This window comes from Sminthopsis crassicaudata, chromosome 3, assembly GCF_048593235.1.
Source record: "Sminthopsis crassicaudata isolate SCR6 chromosome 3, ASM4859323v1, whole genome shotgun sequence".
Lineage (NCBI taxonomy): Eukaryota > Metazoa > Chordata > Mammalia > Dasyuromorphia > Dasyuridae > Sminthopsis > Sminthopsis crassicaudata.
In genome coordinates, this window is record NC_133619.1 from 84,547,252 (window position 1) to 84,566,502 (window position 19,251).

Consider the following 19,251-nt stretch of genomic DNA (forward strand, 5'->3'; position numbering starts at 1 on the left):
AGGCAAATGAAGGTTATGAATGGATTTTACATCTGCATTTCAACTATAAAGAAAATAATGCCATCCTAAAAAACCAATCTGCTATAAAGAGAGTGATCTCCCAGAAATGGGGAGGAGCAAAGAACAAGATGGATTGAGAGAGGAGCACCACAAGTTGCAAACTGATTACCTCTGAACAACATAGTATGATACTGAGAGAAATCATTCTTCTTCACAAAAGACAGCTCAAGTGAATGGAGTCAGCTGGCTTCCTTCTGTGATGAAGGACTTCACTTAACAGGCTTGTAATCAGATGTCAAATCTTCCAAACTCATAAAGCAACATAGAGGGAGAGGGAGAGACTCATGATGACAGGGTCTGGAAATCTATCAACACCTGACAATCTGTTAACCATAGAGAACTTTTATATCTATTGTTATCACCAATAATGTAAAATTATTGTATCATTCATAATGTCAAATTATTGTATCACCAATAATTTCAAAGTAAAGTCATAGGTCATGAAGAACTTCAGAATAAACAAACTCTGATTGAACCACCTCTATCAAAATAAATATGCGATGAATACTCAAGACAAAATAACATTCTAATTATAATACTGCTAACCTATCATCCCAACTCTTAAGAGCATTTGGATTATTGTTACTAAGCAAAAACAATGAATGGTCACTGTCAAAATGCTCCTGATGACACATCAAAAATATAAGCAATCTAGGAGATATTTTCCTGAAAAAGAGTGGGTAATTTATAATGGAAGTTAATTAAAACCAAGGAAGGTTGGGGGATAGGAAGCCAAGTACAGGTTAACACATGAAAGAGACTTTAAAATTAATTAATCTATTACTGGAGTTCTTAACTTTTATATCAATTTCCTTGGCGGTCAGCTGAAACCTATGGGCCTGCATCAGAATATTTTTAAGTGCATAAAACTACAAAAGAAATCAACTAAATGCAGCTATTTAAATATTATTTTAAAATTTCAAATTCCAGGTTAAGAATCTATGATTTCTCTATAAAACAGTCTTATTTTATACAAGTATACTAAGGTCCAAAGAGGATGAGTCACTTTGGGCCCTCATCTCTTTATTTATAAAATAACATAACTCCTAAGGTCTCTTCCACCTTTAAATCTATTGTCCTGTTAGAAGAGACAATAAATAACTGTATATAATATATAGTTGGGTTTACAAGGACAAAAAAATCCTTATAAAGAATCACAAGCCTCTGCATATGACTAGGTTAGTCCTTTGTCAGGAGAGAATTAGCCTTCCAGGACCATTGATCATACTGGAAGCCTTTTCAGCCAAGTAGAAGCTAACAAAAGGTACAAATGCTGCCACCCTGAATTAATTAATAACATTTGAAGACTTTTATTTTAATCAGCTTAATACACCTACATAAGATATATTCAAATGATAGTTCTTAGATCAAGAGACTAAAAGGGAAAAATAATTTGGAGCTCAAAATTCCTTATAAAGAATGAGGAATAACTGCCACTTACATAGTAATTTAGTGTAAACAAAGCATTCTTCTCTTGATCTTTTAAGTAATAGAAATATCATTATCCCTATCATAGAAGAGGAAACTAAGGATGGTCACATAGTTAAATGCTGGATTTGCTTTTCTTGCAGTATCCTAAATGACAGTAGCTTCATTATAACTAGAGATGGAATGCTGAAGACATGACAGTTAACACTTTAGAAATCTACTAAAGATAACCCTCTACCTCACAGAAAAGGTTCTAAGAAGTGCTAGACAATTGTCAAGATGAACATCAATAGGAGAAAATCAAGTGTTGCCCCAAGAGCCGTTAAGAGTAGAGATGGGCCATTATATGCTGAGCATTTACCAATCCTTGACTGTCTGATTTAAATCTCAGGATTCATTGTGTATCTGCAACAATTTATAATGGAGGGACTGAAAGATGGGTTTAGAAATCTGTTTAGTCTCCTTTTCCCTACCCTTACTGTATCTTGTCATTTCTCCCATCAAAGGCAAATGACCTGAGTTTTCAAGATTCCATCATCAATAGCATTTGCAAGAATGAAAGAGTTGAAAGACAATAACAAATGAGATAATGTTTTGATACTTTCTATTAAAGCAAAGAACTTGATCAAACATCTTTTGACCTAAGTAATATGTACTTTCAATCTAGAAGTCAGAATTTCATTAAGGCTTTAAATAACACAATAAATTAGATACCATTCTTTCCTGTACAAATATGGCCACCCTGAGAAATTTTACTACATCTACTATATGGTGTAGATCATATAAGTAGGTCAGAAATTTCTAAACATTATTCTATGAAACTCATCCCCTCTGTTCAGTAGGGTAAAAGAGATTCACAAAGGAAGAAGTTTTATTTGATCTGTTTTATAAAGTTATACTCAAGAACAAATAAGAAATCTCTAATGAATTCATGTCTGACTTCACTTAAAATTTATAATAAGTTCTTTCAGATTTACACTTATAGGTCTTGGCACAAAAGAATTAAGAACCTACTTTTTGAGGTAACAAAGCTCTATGAAAATAAAGCAATCAACATGAACCAGAGTTCCCAGAAAGAGTCCAAGACTCGCAATATGAAATTAAAGGCTAAAGACAACAGACCTTTTTGAATAGTTTCATTAATGTCCCCTACAAAATATATTTAGAATTCAATGGTAAGATACGATGACATCCTCAAATTTATATTACCAGCATTAAAAGTTACTCTAAGAGAGTCTCAACGGGCTAAACTTAGATTTGGATGACATGGCAGCTGGAGATGAAAGTATTTTGGGGGAACTGAAGGTGCTAAAAGCAAAAAAGACAAGATTATATGGAATCAAAACACTTTTTTTTCAGTTTTATTGAATGCTAATACATATGGAAGGACAGTAAATAAACCTGCAAAATGAAGAGGCAGGGAAACTCGTGGCTAAAAATAATGTAAAGAAAATGGGATTACATTTAAAAAGTTAATAAAAATTATCTATGTGTGGTACAGTAAAAGATCAAGTATTCTTATCTTCTGGGGACAATCAATTTATAAACTTTTTTCAATCCTGATCAAGTACCATGGACTATTTTGTATACTCTTAGTTTCTTCTAGATGACTCATTCCATCTGCCTTGATTTCCTTCTCCTCAAAATGCTACTTTATTTTCTTTTGGCCTATCCATCTCTCCTAGTCTCCTGCCTAAGTATCTCTGCCACATTCCCAATTTAACCTAGTACTCTATCCCTGTCTGATTTTCTATTTTTCTCCTAAGTTAAACTGACTAGATTCATCTCCCTCTCCCTAATTATTTCTGTAAGTACCCTTGGTGACTATGTTGGTTACTGCCCATGGGATGTTTCTCTGACTTTTACTCCTGGTCTTCCAACTATATAAATTTTGTGTTGAGAAAATGGATTGTCTTTTCTGAAATAACTACTTCAAAGGCAAACTTTCTATTAGAAAACTACCCAATAGGGCACTTGTAAGAAAAAAATGTAATTCTTTCCACACACAGTACTTCATTAGTTGGGAAAATGTCATTTATTGGGACCTTTATTTCATTTAAGATTAAAAAATTCAGAGAAAGGCAATTCAAATAAATTAAGTACTGCTTCATTGATTCCACTGACATTCACTTTCCACAAAAGGTTTTACTTTTTTCTAAATTGTCTTAGAAGTGTTGATATGTAGAAGAAAAGAAATTTAATTGTGCCTAAATAAATCTATGAGATGATGTCTCAGAAGGTAACCACAGACTCCCTCCTCCTCCAGTGTTTGAACTGTACAAAAAGTATCAGAAACTAATATTTTATGATGTCCCATTTATAGCAGCATATTTACCAAACAAATCCTTAGTGCCCTAACTAGAAATAAAACATTTATCATTCATGGTTGTTCATAAATCTTAACTCATACACACTAATTGAGCTGGGAAAAAAAAAATCTGTCAGTCTTACTGTCTTCAACTGGAACACTATAGACAATATAATTTTGAACCACTAAATTCACACACCAAACAATGAGAAAAACAAAACACCTGAAAAGTTATTAACATAACTTATTGCCAGCCTGGGGGAAGAGTTTGGAGAGGGAAGAAATTAGGTAACAAGTTCATGATTTATTCCACGTACACAAAAACTTCTGAAACTCGAATTGAAGGATACGAATACTTTGATGTGAAACCGGCTAAAGAGAACTCAACTTCTTTGATACAGAAAACGGGTTATTTAGAATCAATTCAATGACTGTTTATCAAATATCTACTATGTGGAAGACACTGTGTTCTATAAACTAAGCAGAAAATATAAATTAAACACAATCCCAACCCGGTTGAGATCTCAGTAGAATATATGATTCATTAGAAAGGAATATATACAAAAATGTGAACAAAATTAAATGTAGGGTGTACTTCACTTTAATAGCCTAAATTTTAACATTAAGCTCAAACAGCTTAAAATTATGCTCAATCTGTTGGGATAGCTTTTGATATGTCAAGACCCAAGAAAAATTATCTTCAAAGTATATGTGATTTCCTACTTTTAAGGCACTAAAACATTCAATAGTATAATATCCTCTTCCTTCTACCTATTCAATCCTCAAATTTTTGCAAGCTAGGTTGCTTGCCACACCACAACTTTTTGAAATCATTCTCTTTAATGTTCATACTTAAAACTAAATCCAAATACAATTATTTAGTTGTCATATTCCTTGATAAATGTACTGAATAGGATGGATATCTTAGGTGTACTAACTGTGACATTGAGCAAATTTAATATCTTGGAGTCCTATTTCTTTCTGCTTAAATTTAAAACTCACTAGTCTGATCTGTTTACTCTTTGCTCTTGGTCCTTATGACTATCTTTATGGTCCTCTGTCTTAACTTGGAATAAGAGGATGTAGAAGGATGGCCGTTTATATTATTTAATATATATTTCTTCTTAACTCTTCACTGACTTTAGTTTTAGTGCTGATTCAAAAATCACCTTTCTTGTTTGATGTATGCAGTCTTAGTCAAAGCACTTGTCATCTTAAATAATTCACTACTGGTGCTGTCTAGCAAAACTTGCTATCAATTTAGGTTGTTTTTAATACAGATTTCTTGTAAGTTCCCTATAATGGATTTATATTAGGCATATTCTAAATTTAGTTTTTACTTTTTAATTGGTGTTGGATGTTTCCATCCATTTTTAACATAAATTTATGTTTTCTGATAGTTGTTCTTTCTGTTGTTTGTTTTGGTTCTAAATAGATTTAATAATTTCATAACAACTTTTAACTAGCAATGAATAAAATGGATGTTGTAAATGTACCCAATGGCAGCATTTGGTAATTGTTATGTTTATTTCAAAAATGCTTTCATTTTTTATTCAGTCCTATTCTTAGAAATCCATCAATATAGAGAGACAGCCTTCTTTTGCAGATGAAACTGGTAAATGATTGGCCATTAAAGAAGGGCTTAATCTACTCACGATTACAAAGTTAATGTTAGAACCATGTTAAAACTTAAGTTTTCCCTTTTTAAATTTAAATATTCTCAATGAACAAAAATTTATTCTTTCCCAATCAGTTCCCAATAAAAAAAGAACTTGTTTTCTCAACTCTTAGCATAAACTAGACCACACAGCAGATGTACTTCACATGACCCTGATAATAATACACTAAATTTGTATAGCACTTTATCATTTACAAAAAATTTGCAAATACATTAACACCTTTGATTCTCACAACAACCCTGTGAAGCAGTCATCAATTTACGTAATAGATGTGTCCCTGGAAAACTGTGTATACACCAAATTTTGTGAAATGAACAATTTTAATGTATCCAAAGAACTCTCTATTTCAAAGAACTCTAATAATATCATTTACAAAGTGAAGACACCCTTTCTTTGTAAAGCAGATAACCATTACTTCATTTGTTTTATAAAATTATGGCAAAATTTAAAGTCTAAATATCAACATTTATTATTTATTCAGATTTAGGGATTTTCTTAGAAGCATGTCATACCAAAAACTTTAAACTAGACTAATGCTGACTAATTGCAACTTGCTCCCTAGAGCAAAGTAATGATCTGCTTTAACCACAGTATAGTTTTAAAGAAATACTGTCAATCAATACTTTAAATATGTTCAGCTATGAAATTAACAAACTAAATAAGTAGATGGTCAATCTATTTAACTAAAACAAAATGTGTGTGAAAGTCAGTGAGGCTAGGCATAGAAGACTTAGTCTCAGAATCAGGACATCTGGGGTTTAGGTCCTACTCCTAAAACATACTGGGTATGTGACTACAAGCGCTTAGCCTCTCAATGGCATAAGCTAGTCTTTAAGTTTCAGAATAATTGTTGATCTCAATTCATAAAGGGAATTTCTTTATCAGTTGTTCCCAGTAAGTTAATGAAATTACAAGTCTGATTAGAAAATATATATTAAAACAACTCTGAGATACCACTTCACCCCTATTAAGTTGACTAAGATAAGAAAACATCATGATAAATGTTGGAAGGGCTTCCGGAAATTTGTACATCAAATTCATCGCTGGCGGAGCTGTGAAATGACCTAGCCATTCTGGAAAGCAATTTGGAATTATGCCCAAAGGGCTATCAAAACTGTACATACCCTGTGGTCCAGCATCCCAAAGTGAGTCTGGATCCCAAAGGATCATAAAAGAGGGAAAAGAACCCACATATGCAAAATAGTTTGTAACCTTTTTTTTGCCATGGCTGGCCATCAAATGGGGAATGGTTGATTAAGTTATGGTATATGCATGCAATGGAATATTATTGTTCTATAAGAAATGAACATAATAAAAAATGACAATCATATCTAAATTAATCTAATTATTCTTTGTCATACTAATCAAACTGCTAAAAATTACTTTACATAGCTAGAAAAAAATAGTAACAAAATTCATCTGGAAGAACAAAAGATGAAGAATATCAAGGGAATTAATGGGGAAAAAACTGTAAAGGAAGGTAGTCTAGTCATACCAGGCAGTCATCAAAACTATTTGATACTGGTTAAGAAATAAAGTGGTGGATCAGTGGAATAGGTTGAGTACACAAGAAACAATAGTCAATGACTACAGTAATCTAATGTTTAACAAACCCAAAGACTCCAGCTTCTGAGATAAGAAAGAACTCACTCTGTGATAAAGATTGCTGGGAAATTAAAAAATAGTATGCTAGAAACCAGGCATTGACCAACATTTAACACTAAGGTAAGATAGAAATGGAATCAAAGGACAATACCATATGCAGATCAGGAGAGTAAGAAATAGTCTACCTGTCAGATCTTTGGCAAAGGAAGGAATTATAAAGCTAAAGAAAAACTAGAGAACATTACAAAAAGCAAAATGGATAATATTGATTGCATTAAATTAAAAAGGTTTTGCACACTCAAAACCAATGTAGCTAAGATTAGAAGGGAAACAGAAAGCGGGAAACAATATTTTATAGCCAATGTTACTTTAAAAAATGGCCTCATTTCTAAAATATAGAGAGAACTGACTCAAATTGATAAGAATACAAGTCATACTAATACAGTCTTGGTGAGGTTATGAAGTGATTCAACCATCCTGGAAAGCAATTTGGAATTATGCCCAAAGGGCTATAAAACTGCATATACTTTGATCCTGCAGTGTCTTTATTGGGCCTGTATCTCAAAGAGATACTTTTTAAAAAATTTTATTTATTCTTAATACCCGTTGCTTTATGAATCATGTTGGGAGAGAAAAATCAAAACAAAAGGGAAATACAATGGGAGAGAAAAAAAACAAAAAACAGAAAAAAAAGAAGTGAACATAGTATGTATTGATTTACATGCAATCTCCATAGTTTCTTTTTCTGGATGCAGCATTTTTTATCCAAAATTTATTGGAATTGTTTTGGATATAGAGATCATAAAAAAGGGAAAAGAATCCACACACGCAAAAATGTTTGTGGCAGCCCTTTTTGTAGTGGCAAGGAATTGGAAACTGAGTGGATGCCCATCAGTTGGGGAATGACTGAATAAGTTATGGCATATGAATATAATGGGATATTATTGTTGTATAAGAAATGATCAGCAGGAGATTTTCAGAAAGGACTGGAGAGATTTGCATGAACTGGTGCTAAGTGAAGTGAGTAGAACCAAAAGAGCATTGTACACAGTAATGAGAAGATTATACGATGATCTCTTGTGATGGACTTGGCTCTTTTCAACAATGAGGTGATTCAGGCCAATTTCAATAGATTTGTGATGGAGAGAGAAATCTGCATTCAGAGAGAGGACTATGGTGACTGAATATGGATCACAACATAGTATTTTCACTTTTTTTATTGTTGTTTACTTGCTTGCTTTTTCCCTTTTTTCTTTTTGATTTAACTTTTTCTTATGCAGCATAATAAATGTGAAATGTTAACCTATATTCACTACCTATATTGCTGTAGGGAAGGAGGGAGATGGGGAAGGGAGAAAAATATGAAACACAAAGTTTTTACAAGGGTGAATGTTAAAACTATCTTTATGTATTTTGAAAAAAAAAAAGACTATTATGAAAAAAAAAGAATACAAGTCATTCCCCAATTGATAAATGGTCAAAGGATACGAAAAGACAATTTTCAGATGAAGAAATTTAACTCATTTCTAAGCATATAAAAAAAATTCTAAATCACTATTGATTAGAGAAATGCAAATTAAACAACTTTGAGGTATAACTTCATACTTCTTTGATTGGCAAAGATGACAAGAAAAGATAACGATAAATGTTGGAAGGGATGTGGGAAATCCAGGACACTAATGCATTATTGGTGGAAGCAGGAATGATCCAACCATTCTGAAAACCAATTTGGAATGGTGACCAAAGGGCTAAAATTGTGTGTACCATTTGATCCAACAATCTCACTAGTGGGTCTGTAGTCCCAAAAAAATCATAAAAAAAGGGAAAAGATCTTCATGTCCAAAAATGTAGCATCCCCTTTTGAAGTAGCAAGAACTAGAAAGAGTGGATGCCCATCAGTTTGGAATGGCTGAATAACTTATGATATATGAATATAATGAATTATTATTATTCTATAAACAATGATAAACAGGATGATTTCAGAAAAGCCTTACTTACAAAGATTTACATGAATTGATGCTGAGTGAAATGAGCAGAACCAGAAAAATACTGTACACAGGAACAACAAAATTATGTGATGATCAATTACCATATATTTAGCTCTTCTCAGAATACTGTAGTCCAGGACAGTTTCAATAGATTTTGGACAGAAAATGTCATCTGCATCCAGAATGAGAACTATTGAGACAATACTATTTTCACCTTTTTTCTGTTTGTCTTGTGGATTTTTCCCCTTTTGGTCTGATTTTCCTTTCACAACATAACAAATATGCAAATATATTTAAAATGATTGTATATGTATAATCTATATCAGATTGCTTGCTGTCTTGGGGAAGGGGGAAGTGAGGGAAAGAGGGAGAAAAAATTTGGAATACAAAGTCTTGCAAAAATGAATGTTGAATGCTTATTAGAAAGTAAAATACTAAAAAAAAAAAAAAAAAAAAAAAAAGGTATTATACCCATTATATATATTCTGTCATATTTCACTGATATAACTGATTTTTAAGAACTGATTTTCCCCCCTTTTTCTTTTTTGTTCTTCTGTTTCCAGGGATGGTTCTCTGAATAAGGAATAGAAGAAGAACATATTTGAAAAAATATATTTGGGAAAAAAGTGATAAAAATCCCAAATGATATACTCTTTAATTCTAACTAGAATTCTTTCACATAAATAGAACCACGTCCTCAATAATGATCACTGATCACAACTTCTATCTTCTTACCCAATGTAATCCTTGTCTATATTGTCACAAAATCCTCTCTAATAGATCTATCCAACAAGGTGGACTCTTCCTTTAAGTCTTTAGAATTTCGTAAGTCCCAGTTCCACATGTGAATTGCCTATTATCCCTCATTTTTCTTGTAATACCAGTCCATCTCCATTTATGGTAAGACATGTTCTTGACAATCTCTTTATACCACCTCTTTCACTGAAATCATTATTGGAAATGTGATCAATGCTGTTCAGAGATCAGCATTCACATAAAATCACTGGAAGTATTAAGAAGATGGCTTTTCTGTATGATAGCTCAAAGATCCTTAAAATTTCAGTGTAATTTCCCCAACCCAATTAAGCACATTTTCCCCCTCATGTTTAAGTCCAGACACAGCTTGATAACTTATCTGTAGCAGGTATTTACCTTAATGGATTATCTATTTAGATATGTATCTGATAATTGGGCAGTATATATTCTTCATATGCATTGATTATAATTGCTAAATCAAGTGAACTTTTTTGGATTGCTACACATCATCCAGTGGAGATAGAATAGTAATTTGGGGCTTGACACAATGAATACAATGTCATATGTAAATAGAAGCAGATAGGAGACCCACCATTTAGAGGGAATACTTTTTCTAAGTATTACTCACCATTTTATACTTTGTTTGATACTGATAACCAGATAGTTGAACAAAATTATTTCTGTAACTATATGTCAAGGAATGCTGGATGATCTTTTTTTTTGCCTGTAATATTTTATTTCTAATTTTTTAAATTATTTTTTTTAATTATAGTTTTTATTTACCAGATATATGCATGGGTAATTTTACAGCATTGATAATTGCCAAACCTTTTGTTCCAATTTTTCCCCTCCTTCCCCCCACCGCCTTCCCTAGATGGCAGTTTGACCAATATATGTTAAATATGCTAAAGTATAAATTAAATACAATATATGTATACATGTCCAAATAGTTATTTTGCCGTACAAAAAAACAATAGGATTTTGAAATAGTGTATAATTAGCCTGTGAAGGAAATAAAAAATGCAGGCAGACAAAAATAGAGGGATTGGGAATTCTATGTAGTGGTTCATACTCATTTCCCAGAGTTCTTTCGCTGGGTGTTGCTGGTTCAGTTCATTACTGCTCTATTGGAACTGATTTGGATCCTCTCATTGTTGAAGAGGGCCATGACCATCAGAATTGATCATCATATAGTATTGTTGAAATATACAACGATCTCTTGGTCCTGCTCATTTCACTCAGCATCAGTTCATGTAAGTCTCTCCAGGCCTTTCTGAAATCATCTTGTTGGTCATTTCTTACAGAACAATAATATTCCATAATATTCATATACCACAATTTATTCAGCCAATCTCCAATTGATGGGCATCCACTCAGTTTCTAGTTTCTGGCCACTACAAAGAAGGCTGCCACAAACATTCTTACACATACAGGTCCCTTTCCCTTCTTGAAGATCTCTTTGGGATATAAGCCTAGTAGTAATGCTGCTGGGTCAAAGGGTATGCACAGTTTGATAACTTTTTGATGCTGGATGATCTTAATATGTGTCCCAAACTCTTTGTAGGAGACTTCCTCACCTCATCTACCCCACAGAAAACAATTAAATTTGCCTTCAGGGTTCTTTGCAGTACAGTCTTAAGCACTGAAGATAATTCTCGCTTATGTTTGAGTATAAATACTTATGTCTTTGTTTTTATTTTTCCACTATAATGTTAGCTGCTTGAGAGCAGAAACCTTATCTTCCTTAATTCTGTAGATACTCCAGCAAAATAGCAATAACCACAAAAGCAATAATAATAGCTGGCATTTCTTTAGCTTTTTAAGGTTTACACAATACTTTACAGAAACGAAATCATTTTAATCTCACAACAATGCTGGGAGGTAGGTGTTATGATTATTCTCATTTTATAAACAAGAAAACTGAAGCAGAAAGAGGTTGAATAATTTGCTTAGGGGTAACCAGAAGAGTCTGGAACCATATTTGAACTCAGGGCTTTCTGATTCCAAAACCTCTGTTATTATGGTGACATCTAACTGCCCTGAACACTGGTCTTACACATAGAAAACATTTAGCAAATTTTTGTTGAACTGAATACAGTCTTTTCCTATGTTAAATATGCATTAGTCCAGCAATTTGTCATTAGAAGTAAATCCAATGCAGTACACACAATTTCACAAAGTTTGTAAAATAGCAAGGGAAAATAAAATGTTCGATGTTACTCTTTTTTCCATTTTGAATTATTTAAATGCAAGAATCTGAAGCAGCACCCTTTAACATGTTGTCTCTTAGAAAAGAGGAAGGAAAGATGAAAAAAGAAAAGACAATGTCTAATATTAACCAAGAAGGAATGAAACAAAAAAAAAAGGAAGGGGGAAAAGAAGAATAGACAGTTCATCATGGCCTTGGTGTTTGTTTTGTAAAGTCAAAAGCACCGCAATGAAAGCAGGAAGCCAAGGGATAATACAGGCTTTCTAACAAAAAGAGAAGATTTTATTTGAATTTTTGTATGCAAGTCATCTCAAGAGCCCTGGTTCATTATTACTGCTTTGTGTTACTTCTGGCAATGAACCAGCTGCATCTGCCCTCATTTTTTTTGAGGGAAATTACAAGTTATAAATTTGTTTGGGAAGCTGGAATTGTTAATTTTTCATTTTTTTCTTAGTGATCCAATTGGAGGAAGGCATTTTTAAATCTAAAAGGTACAATGACAGATAATATTGTACCTTTTACTACTCATCATATTCTACAAGTGGTTTAACTCAAAACTGGAGCCAATTTAGTTTATACAGCAATAGACTTCCAATTTTCTAAATCAAAATAGAATTTTAAGGCTAAATTTTACTTTATCCACAACTTGCTAGGAGCACATATTTTGACGCACATATTCTACATACTTGCTGTCAAATGTTATTTTTAAAATTCATTAGCCTATGTAAATTAACTTGCCCAGGGTCACACAGCTGGGAAGTGTTTAAGTGTCTTAAGCCAAATTTGAACTCAGGTCCTCCTGTCTTCAGGGTTGGTGCTCTATCCATTGCGCCACCTAGCTATCCCCTCACCTACTTCTTTGAATATGCATTTAGTTTCAAAAGTACTTTATTCCTTTTAAGTATAGATATTATATATTTTGAATTTATTAATGTTTATTTATTTATTTTGTCATTTTGATTAGGCTAATTTTAAGTCCTTATTTTCAGATTTTTTTTGAAAGTTACTCTAAAAAAACACATTTGACACATTTCAAATCATCAATAATAAAAGAGAAAAGCCATAAAATTCTTTCCAAAAAGGACTGAATGAATTAAGTTTGAGCTGAATGCCTCAGTGCTGGTCTAGAAGTGGTTTTCCAAACTTTCACTTTTCTTCTCAAGGCAAAATTTCCCAAAACATACAGCAAAACATTCAGCATAAAGGTTATAATTACTTTATGCTTTCCCGATAATATTAGTGCCTTAATTAATGATATTCTTTTCTCCCACATTTCATACACTCATAACTTGTTTTTCACACTAAAAGATCACCAATCCTGGAGACTTAAAATGAAGCAGAATTCAAAATCAGAAGACCAAATACTTTAAATAGCAAACTAAAAAACAGGATGCTTTAAAAAAGTGTTTCCAAATACCAAAGAATGTTCAGGGAAGAGAATAAGTTCTTGCCTGTCCTGGCAAGTTTGCCTTTATGACTTTTCAAAAATTATGAATAAGTTATGTATGCTATTATTATTGGAATGAGTCAACTACTCTTCAATTTTATGTTGCAATATCCTGTTAGACACTATAAATGAGCTTTAAAGCAATTGGCAGATGAAGCTTAAATCAGGGAGGTGGTAAAGGTAGAAAGAATGAAGACATTTTAGTCTAAACACAAGTCATTTTTCAAGTGCAGTAAAGCAGTCATGTTCAAAACACTTACCATTATTACTGCTCTCAGAATTTTCTTCAGGCTGGCCTTCTGTAGAACAAGAAAAATGTGCTTTTGTGATCGTGGTGAACAACAAAAATTATTTTAAAACTATAATATGACAAACAATGGTTACTGAAAAAGAAGTCATTTAAAAGGGGATAAAACCTCCATAGGGACACAACTTCAAAAACCATCTTCCTAAAAGCTAATGTTTCTTCAGCTCTTAGAAGACTACAAAAAGAATAACTATAGGGAATAAAAAATAGTGAGACAAAGGGCAGACTTTCTATGTGTGGGAGTGGGAAAAGGGTAGATATCTTTTTCTTTCTCTCTTCCTCCTTCCTCTTCCCTCTTTTTTTCTCCCCACCCTCATTTTTTGTTAGACTATTGCAAGAAACCAATTTCTTTGTGGCTTAAAAAAAAAAAAAAAAAAAAGGTTATATAGCCCATAAAAGACATGATTTATAGAGAATGATATTTTATATTGGACTGGGTTAATTCCAAGCTGGTTTCTTATACTTTTATAGGAGATGAAGATTAGCAAAAATCAGGGGGAAAAGGCCAGGAGAGACTCAGTACTCATGATTCACACTTCACTGGGAAGCTTGCAATATAGTGAAAATTCAAAAATAAATTTTGTAAAATACCATCACAGTAATCAATATTTGCCATATTTGAATGTGAAGATCTCAGTCACCTTCATGAGAAGCTGAGGCACTATCATTAGCCTTTAAATGCATATTTATTAATGACTTAAACAAAGGTAGTCCTCTACACTTTATTTTCATTTATTTATTTATTTTGCTGGGGCAATTGAAATTAAGTGACTTGCCCAGAGTCACACAGCCAGTAAGTATTAAGTGTCGGAGGCCACATTTGAACTCAGGTCCTGCTGACTTTAGGGCTGGTGCTCTATCCACTGCATCATCATCTATCCACTGCCCAAGTCCTCTATTGGCCATTTTTTTTCTTGGTAAAGGTTGATATTAAAGCCTCTTAATCTACTTGATAGAGAATCAAGCTTGCTCTGAAGTTGAGGTAAAACTGAGATTTTGTCTAAGATCGTGCAATATGGTTTCCAATGCAGATGAAAAAAATATAAGCTCATTCACATTGTCAACACTTACCTTTTGGAAGTAGAGGGACAGAATATGAGGGAGAAACCAACTAATTATCATCTCCATCCTTCCCACCCACCCCACTTCCCTCAGGTTCTTCTGATGCTATTGGAACACCAAGAGAAGAAAATAAAAGCTACCTATAATAAGACCACCAAAGGAAACATTAATAGAGTCCTTCCTCTTATGACTCCCTCAAAAAGAGAGTCACATAATTTTGGTCCTGGAATTTATCTTACTAATCTTTTTTATTCTGTTGGGATACTAAAACTTCTATTTTTACAAAGAACCAATAAACTAAATTAAAGCCATCAGAGCATTTAAGAAAATGATGAATTGCTAAGAACACTGAATTCCAGACTTAAAAATTTGACTAGTGACCAGCTACTAACTGTATCACTTCAAACAAATTCCCTGCCCTCTCTTATGTCTCAGGTTCTTCAACTGTAAAATAGGTAAAAATTTTGCACTATACACCTCATGAGAGGGTTACAAAGAAAATCCTTTCTAAAGAATATCATATAAACAAGCATTATTAAGAAAAATATTCCTTTTTTTTAATTGTGAAAAAGACATCAACTAGATTACTCATTTTCTTTTTGAAATATGAAGTTGTATAGAAATAGAGAAGAAATAGGCAAAGAAACTAGCTAACTAAAATAAGCAACCACTAGAGGCAGAGCTCAAATTGAATCCAAAATCTGAGCTCTGAACCTCATACTAAAAAGTAAACTAGGTCCACATCTTTTACCTTCCTGTCCTCTTCCTAACTCCTATAGCCCTGATTCTGGATCAGGTCCTCATCACTCCTAAATGATCTCACCCTCTGGTCTCTTCCCCCCTGATTCATTTTCCACCAAGCTGCCAAGCAGACATTTCAAATCAGGTCTGAGAAAGTTATTATCCTCTTCCCTCAGGGACCCCTATATGCTAACAGGATAAAATACAAATTCAAGTTGCCATTCAAAGTTCTTGATAATCAGCTTCCCATTCAACTAACAGTCTTACTTTCTATTATTCTCCTCTTGGGACATTATTCTCAGTTTCACTGGCTTGACAGCTGGACCTCGGACATGATGTGACAGAATACATAATATGATATACCTCTAGGGTGTTGAGACAGGGGTTCCCCATATCTGCTATAACCTTCATTCTCACCTCTATCTCGTAGAATCTCTTGTTTTCTTCAAAGCCCAACTCAAGTGACAACTTTTACCTGAATGAAGCCTGCCCTGTTCCCCTTACTTATATATAACTTGTACTTACTTACTTGTGCACATGCTGTATTCCCTCAGTAGAATGTAAACTTCTTGAGGGCAGTTACTGTTTCGATATTGCCTTTGTATTCCCAACACTTAGCACAATGCAGTGCACATAATAAAGCACTCATTAAGTGTTTGTTGAATTGAACTGAATCATGCAGAATGTATAACTAGAAAAAGACTAAAGGGCAAAATATTACTAGTTAAATCTTCAATAATAATAATTCATGTTTAATCACACACAAGTCAGTTAGTCTATTCTACAATTTTAAAAGAACATACATATTTAACTATTGACTTATTTTCCTAAAAGGCATTTTCCTATTTGGGTGAAGGCATATTCCACTCAAAATTTCTAATCACAGGTTTATAAACTAGCTTCCTAGATCTGATAGCTAAAATCCTAGAAAGACATTTTTATGGCAGTCTGCATAAATGCATCTGTAAATGCCTTCTTAAAAATTTTTCTGTATTTATCAGGCTATAAAGTTTTCATGGCAGAAAATCATAGGCAAGACTCATAAATTCAACATAAAATTCCAAATCTTATCTTAACAGTGTATCCTTTCACTCCAATTTTCTCTTGGACTACTGCATTTAGACTTATGCATGGAAAAATAGAGTACAGCTATCCCCTCTGCATATTTTCTCTGCATAGTTTTGAAAAAGAGAAACAATTTCTATAGTTATTTCCCCAATTTGGGAATTATTTTTTCAAGAGGTGAAAGGGTCCATGAGTTGACTGGCCAGAGTTCCAAAGAGCCTGATGAATTCTGTCTTGGGAACTTGATGCTGTCTTAGTTTGCTCTTTCCCAGGCACACAAGATTATCATTATCTAGGATGATGTAAGATGTTCATTGGGATGAGCAGTAAAAGCAAAAGTTCTTATTCTGCTAGTTCTTTTCATAATTTCACATTTGTGGGTACAGAGACATCACAATATGCTGTGCAATAATTACTAAGGTGGGGGTTGGAATTAAAGGAGACAGCCACCAAAATGCAGTGAATCAGGTCAAATGAGAAATTTCACTAAGCCAAAGAACAGGTAGATGAACAATAATCGCCAATTCTGGTTATCAATCCATGCTAACAATATTTATTTCCTTAGAAAATAATAACAACATTCCTAAAACTCCCAGTAAATAAAATGGTTACAAGAACATGTATTAATTACTTGCTTTTAAAATCATAGCACAGTCTATTGTAACAGACAAAGAATACAGTCCTGTTGGCAATAAAGTCAGCTTAGTGTTAACAGAATGAGAATTTCAGAAACACCTTCACCCTCAGCCACAGCCAAAGGAAAAAAAGAAAGTAACTACATAATGGTTAGAGAACTGGCCTTGAAGTGAGGAAGATTAGATTCAAGTCCTTTTTCAGACACATACATGCTGGCTAAGTAACCTAACACTTTCTGAGACATGCTTAATATCAATGACTTGCTTTGCTACCCTTGGTGAAGAGTTTCCTCCTTTAGTTATCTATAATTACAAAGATACAAACAATGATTAACAAAAACACTAAATTCTCACTTATAAAAAATTATACAGAAACCCAAAACTGCATTTTTCTTTGTATATTATTAAAACTACTTATAAAACAGTAAAAATTAAAAGATAAATTAGCTAAAAATGTTAATATGGCTGCATAGCAAGTACTGAGGAAGCATGGCACACAGAAACCAGGCCAGAAAACTGGGTTCACTTTTTCCCCTAAGCCCACTGTCTTTATGATATTGGAAAAGCCAATGAACCTTTCAAAGCTCTAGGGGACTCCAAAATGCAGAACTGCATTGATTGAAGGAGTTTCCTCATTTGGAAATTATATAGACCAAGGATATCACATATCTAGTCCTTACCTCTTAGAGAACATAATGTAATTGATTTTTAGAAGCTGAGATGGAGGGGAATATCAATTAAGTGGCTGAGAATTTAATTGTAAGAAGTTTAAAAAAAAAAAAAAAAAAGCTTAATACTTTTCACTGAGACATATACCAGAATTAGTAAATAACAACCCTCTCATTAAAAAGACATTTAAAACAACTAAGATTAAGGTAGACACCCTTTTTCAATACATATCCAATAGTTTAAATGGAATGTTTTATTATAATATGATTAACACTAGAATATTATAGATGATGAGATCTGTATCTTCAGAGAAATTACTGGTAATTAATTTTGTATTTTCAAAGATCATTTGTATAGGAAACATAATTCAAAAACAATCCTACATATTTCTCTATAAATCTATATGTGCCAGTTTATATAATCAGCAGACAGAATATGTAGAAAGGTCTACCAAGCAACCATTAAAATAACACTCTCACAATAATTTGGCTTTAAAATGGCTGCTTCCTTTAGACAGAGATCATGTTTTATTGATAACTTGCAGTGACTAATAAAAGTTACTGGAAAATAATTTTTATTATTTAAAAGCAGAATAAAAAAGTCAGTTTTTATATTTAGGGATATAGCAAAGTATGGCTATGTCAAAGGCAAAAAACATAAAACTCAATTTTGATTCTCACATGTGTATTTAATAATGCATTCATGCAGCAATTTAAAGTTTTCAGTGTACTTTAAATACATCTTCATTTAATCCTCACAATCATCCTGTGAGATAAGTGCTCTCATCCCCATTTTACTGATCCTGTCTCTGTATTATTCCTTGTGTAACTCTGGTCTAATCACTTTATCTCCTTCAGTGACAGTTTCAACACCTATGGAAGGAGAGAGTTGGTCTCACTGGCCACCAACAGTGCTATCACATAAGATTAAAACTCATTATAAAAAAAGTCAATTTCATTCAATACATATTTATTAACCACCTATTATACAACCAAATCTGTTCTGGGTATGATAGGGAAAACAACAAAATATAAGATACAAGATAAAATGGAAGATGTTCTTTTATCCCTTTATAGTCAAGAAAACAGGGAATACACTCAAGAAACAGGTAAAAACAAAAAGTAATAGATGATTAAGTGACCAAGGGAATAGGAGAGACATGAAAAGCTGTGAAGAGTTCAAGAGAAATTTATGTGGGTTCAAAGTCCTGAAAAAGCCTGTAAAGATGTGAAATCTTTTTTTACCTGGTTCCCATACCAATATGGAGAGTTTGAGGAGAAGCCATGCTTGGC

General features: G+C 33.0%; 1 protein-coding gene across 3 annotated transcripts in view; it reads right to left on the reverse strand.

Moving 5' to 3' along the window:
- GTF2F2 (general transcription factor IIF subunit 2) overlaps positions 1–19,251 on the reverse strand; it is a 166,846-nt gene that overhangs the window by 122,775 nt on the left and 24,820 nt on the right. The window contains exon 5 of one of the 3 annotated variants that reach the window (XM_074299136.1): positions 13,741–13,776. The exons of 1 other annotated variant lie outside the window; for it this stretch is intronic. In XM_074299136.1, the coding sequence (XP_074155237.1) occupies positions 13,741–13,776 (36 nt within the window). Of the gene's footprint in view, positions 1–13,740; positions 13,780–19,251 lie in introns of all 3 variants that reach the window. One more of the 3 variants, XM_074299135.1, reaches the window with a different exon arrangement.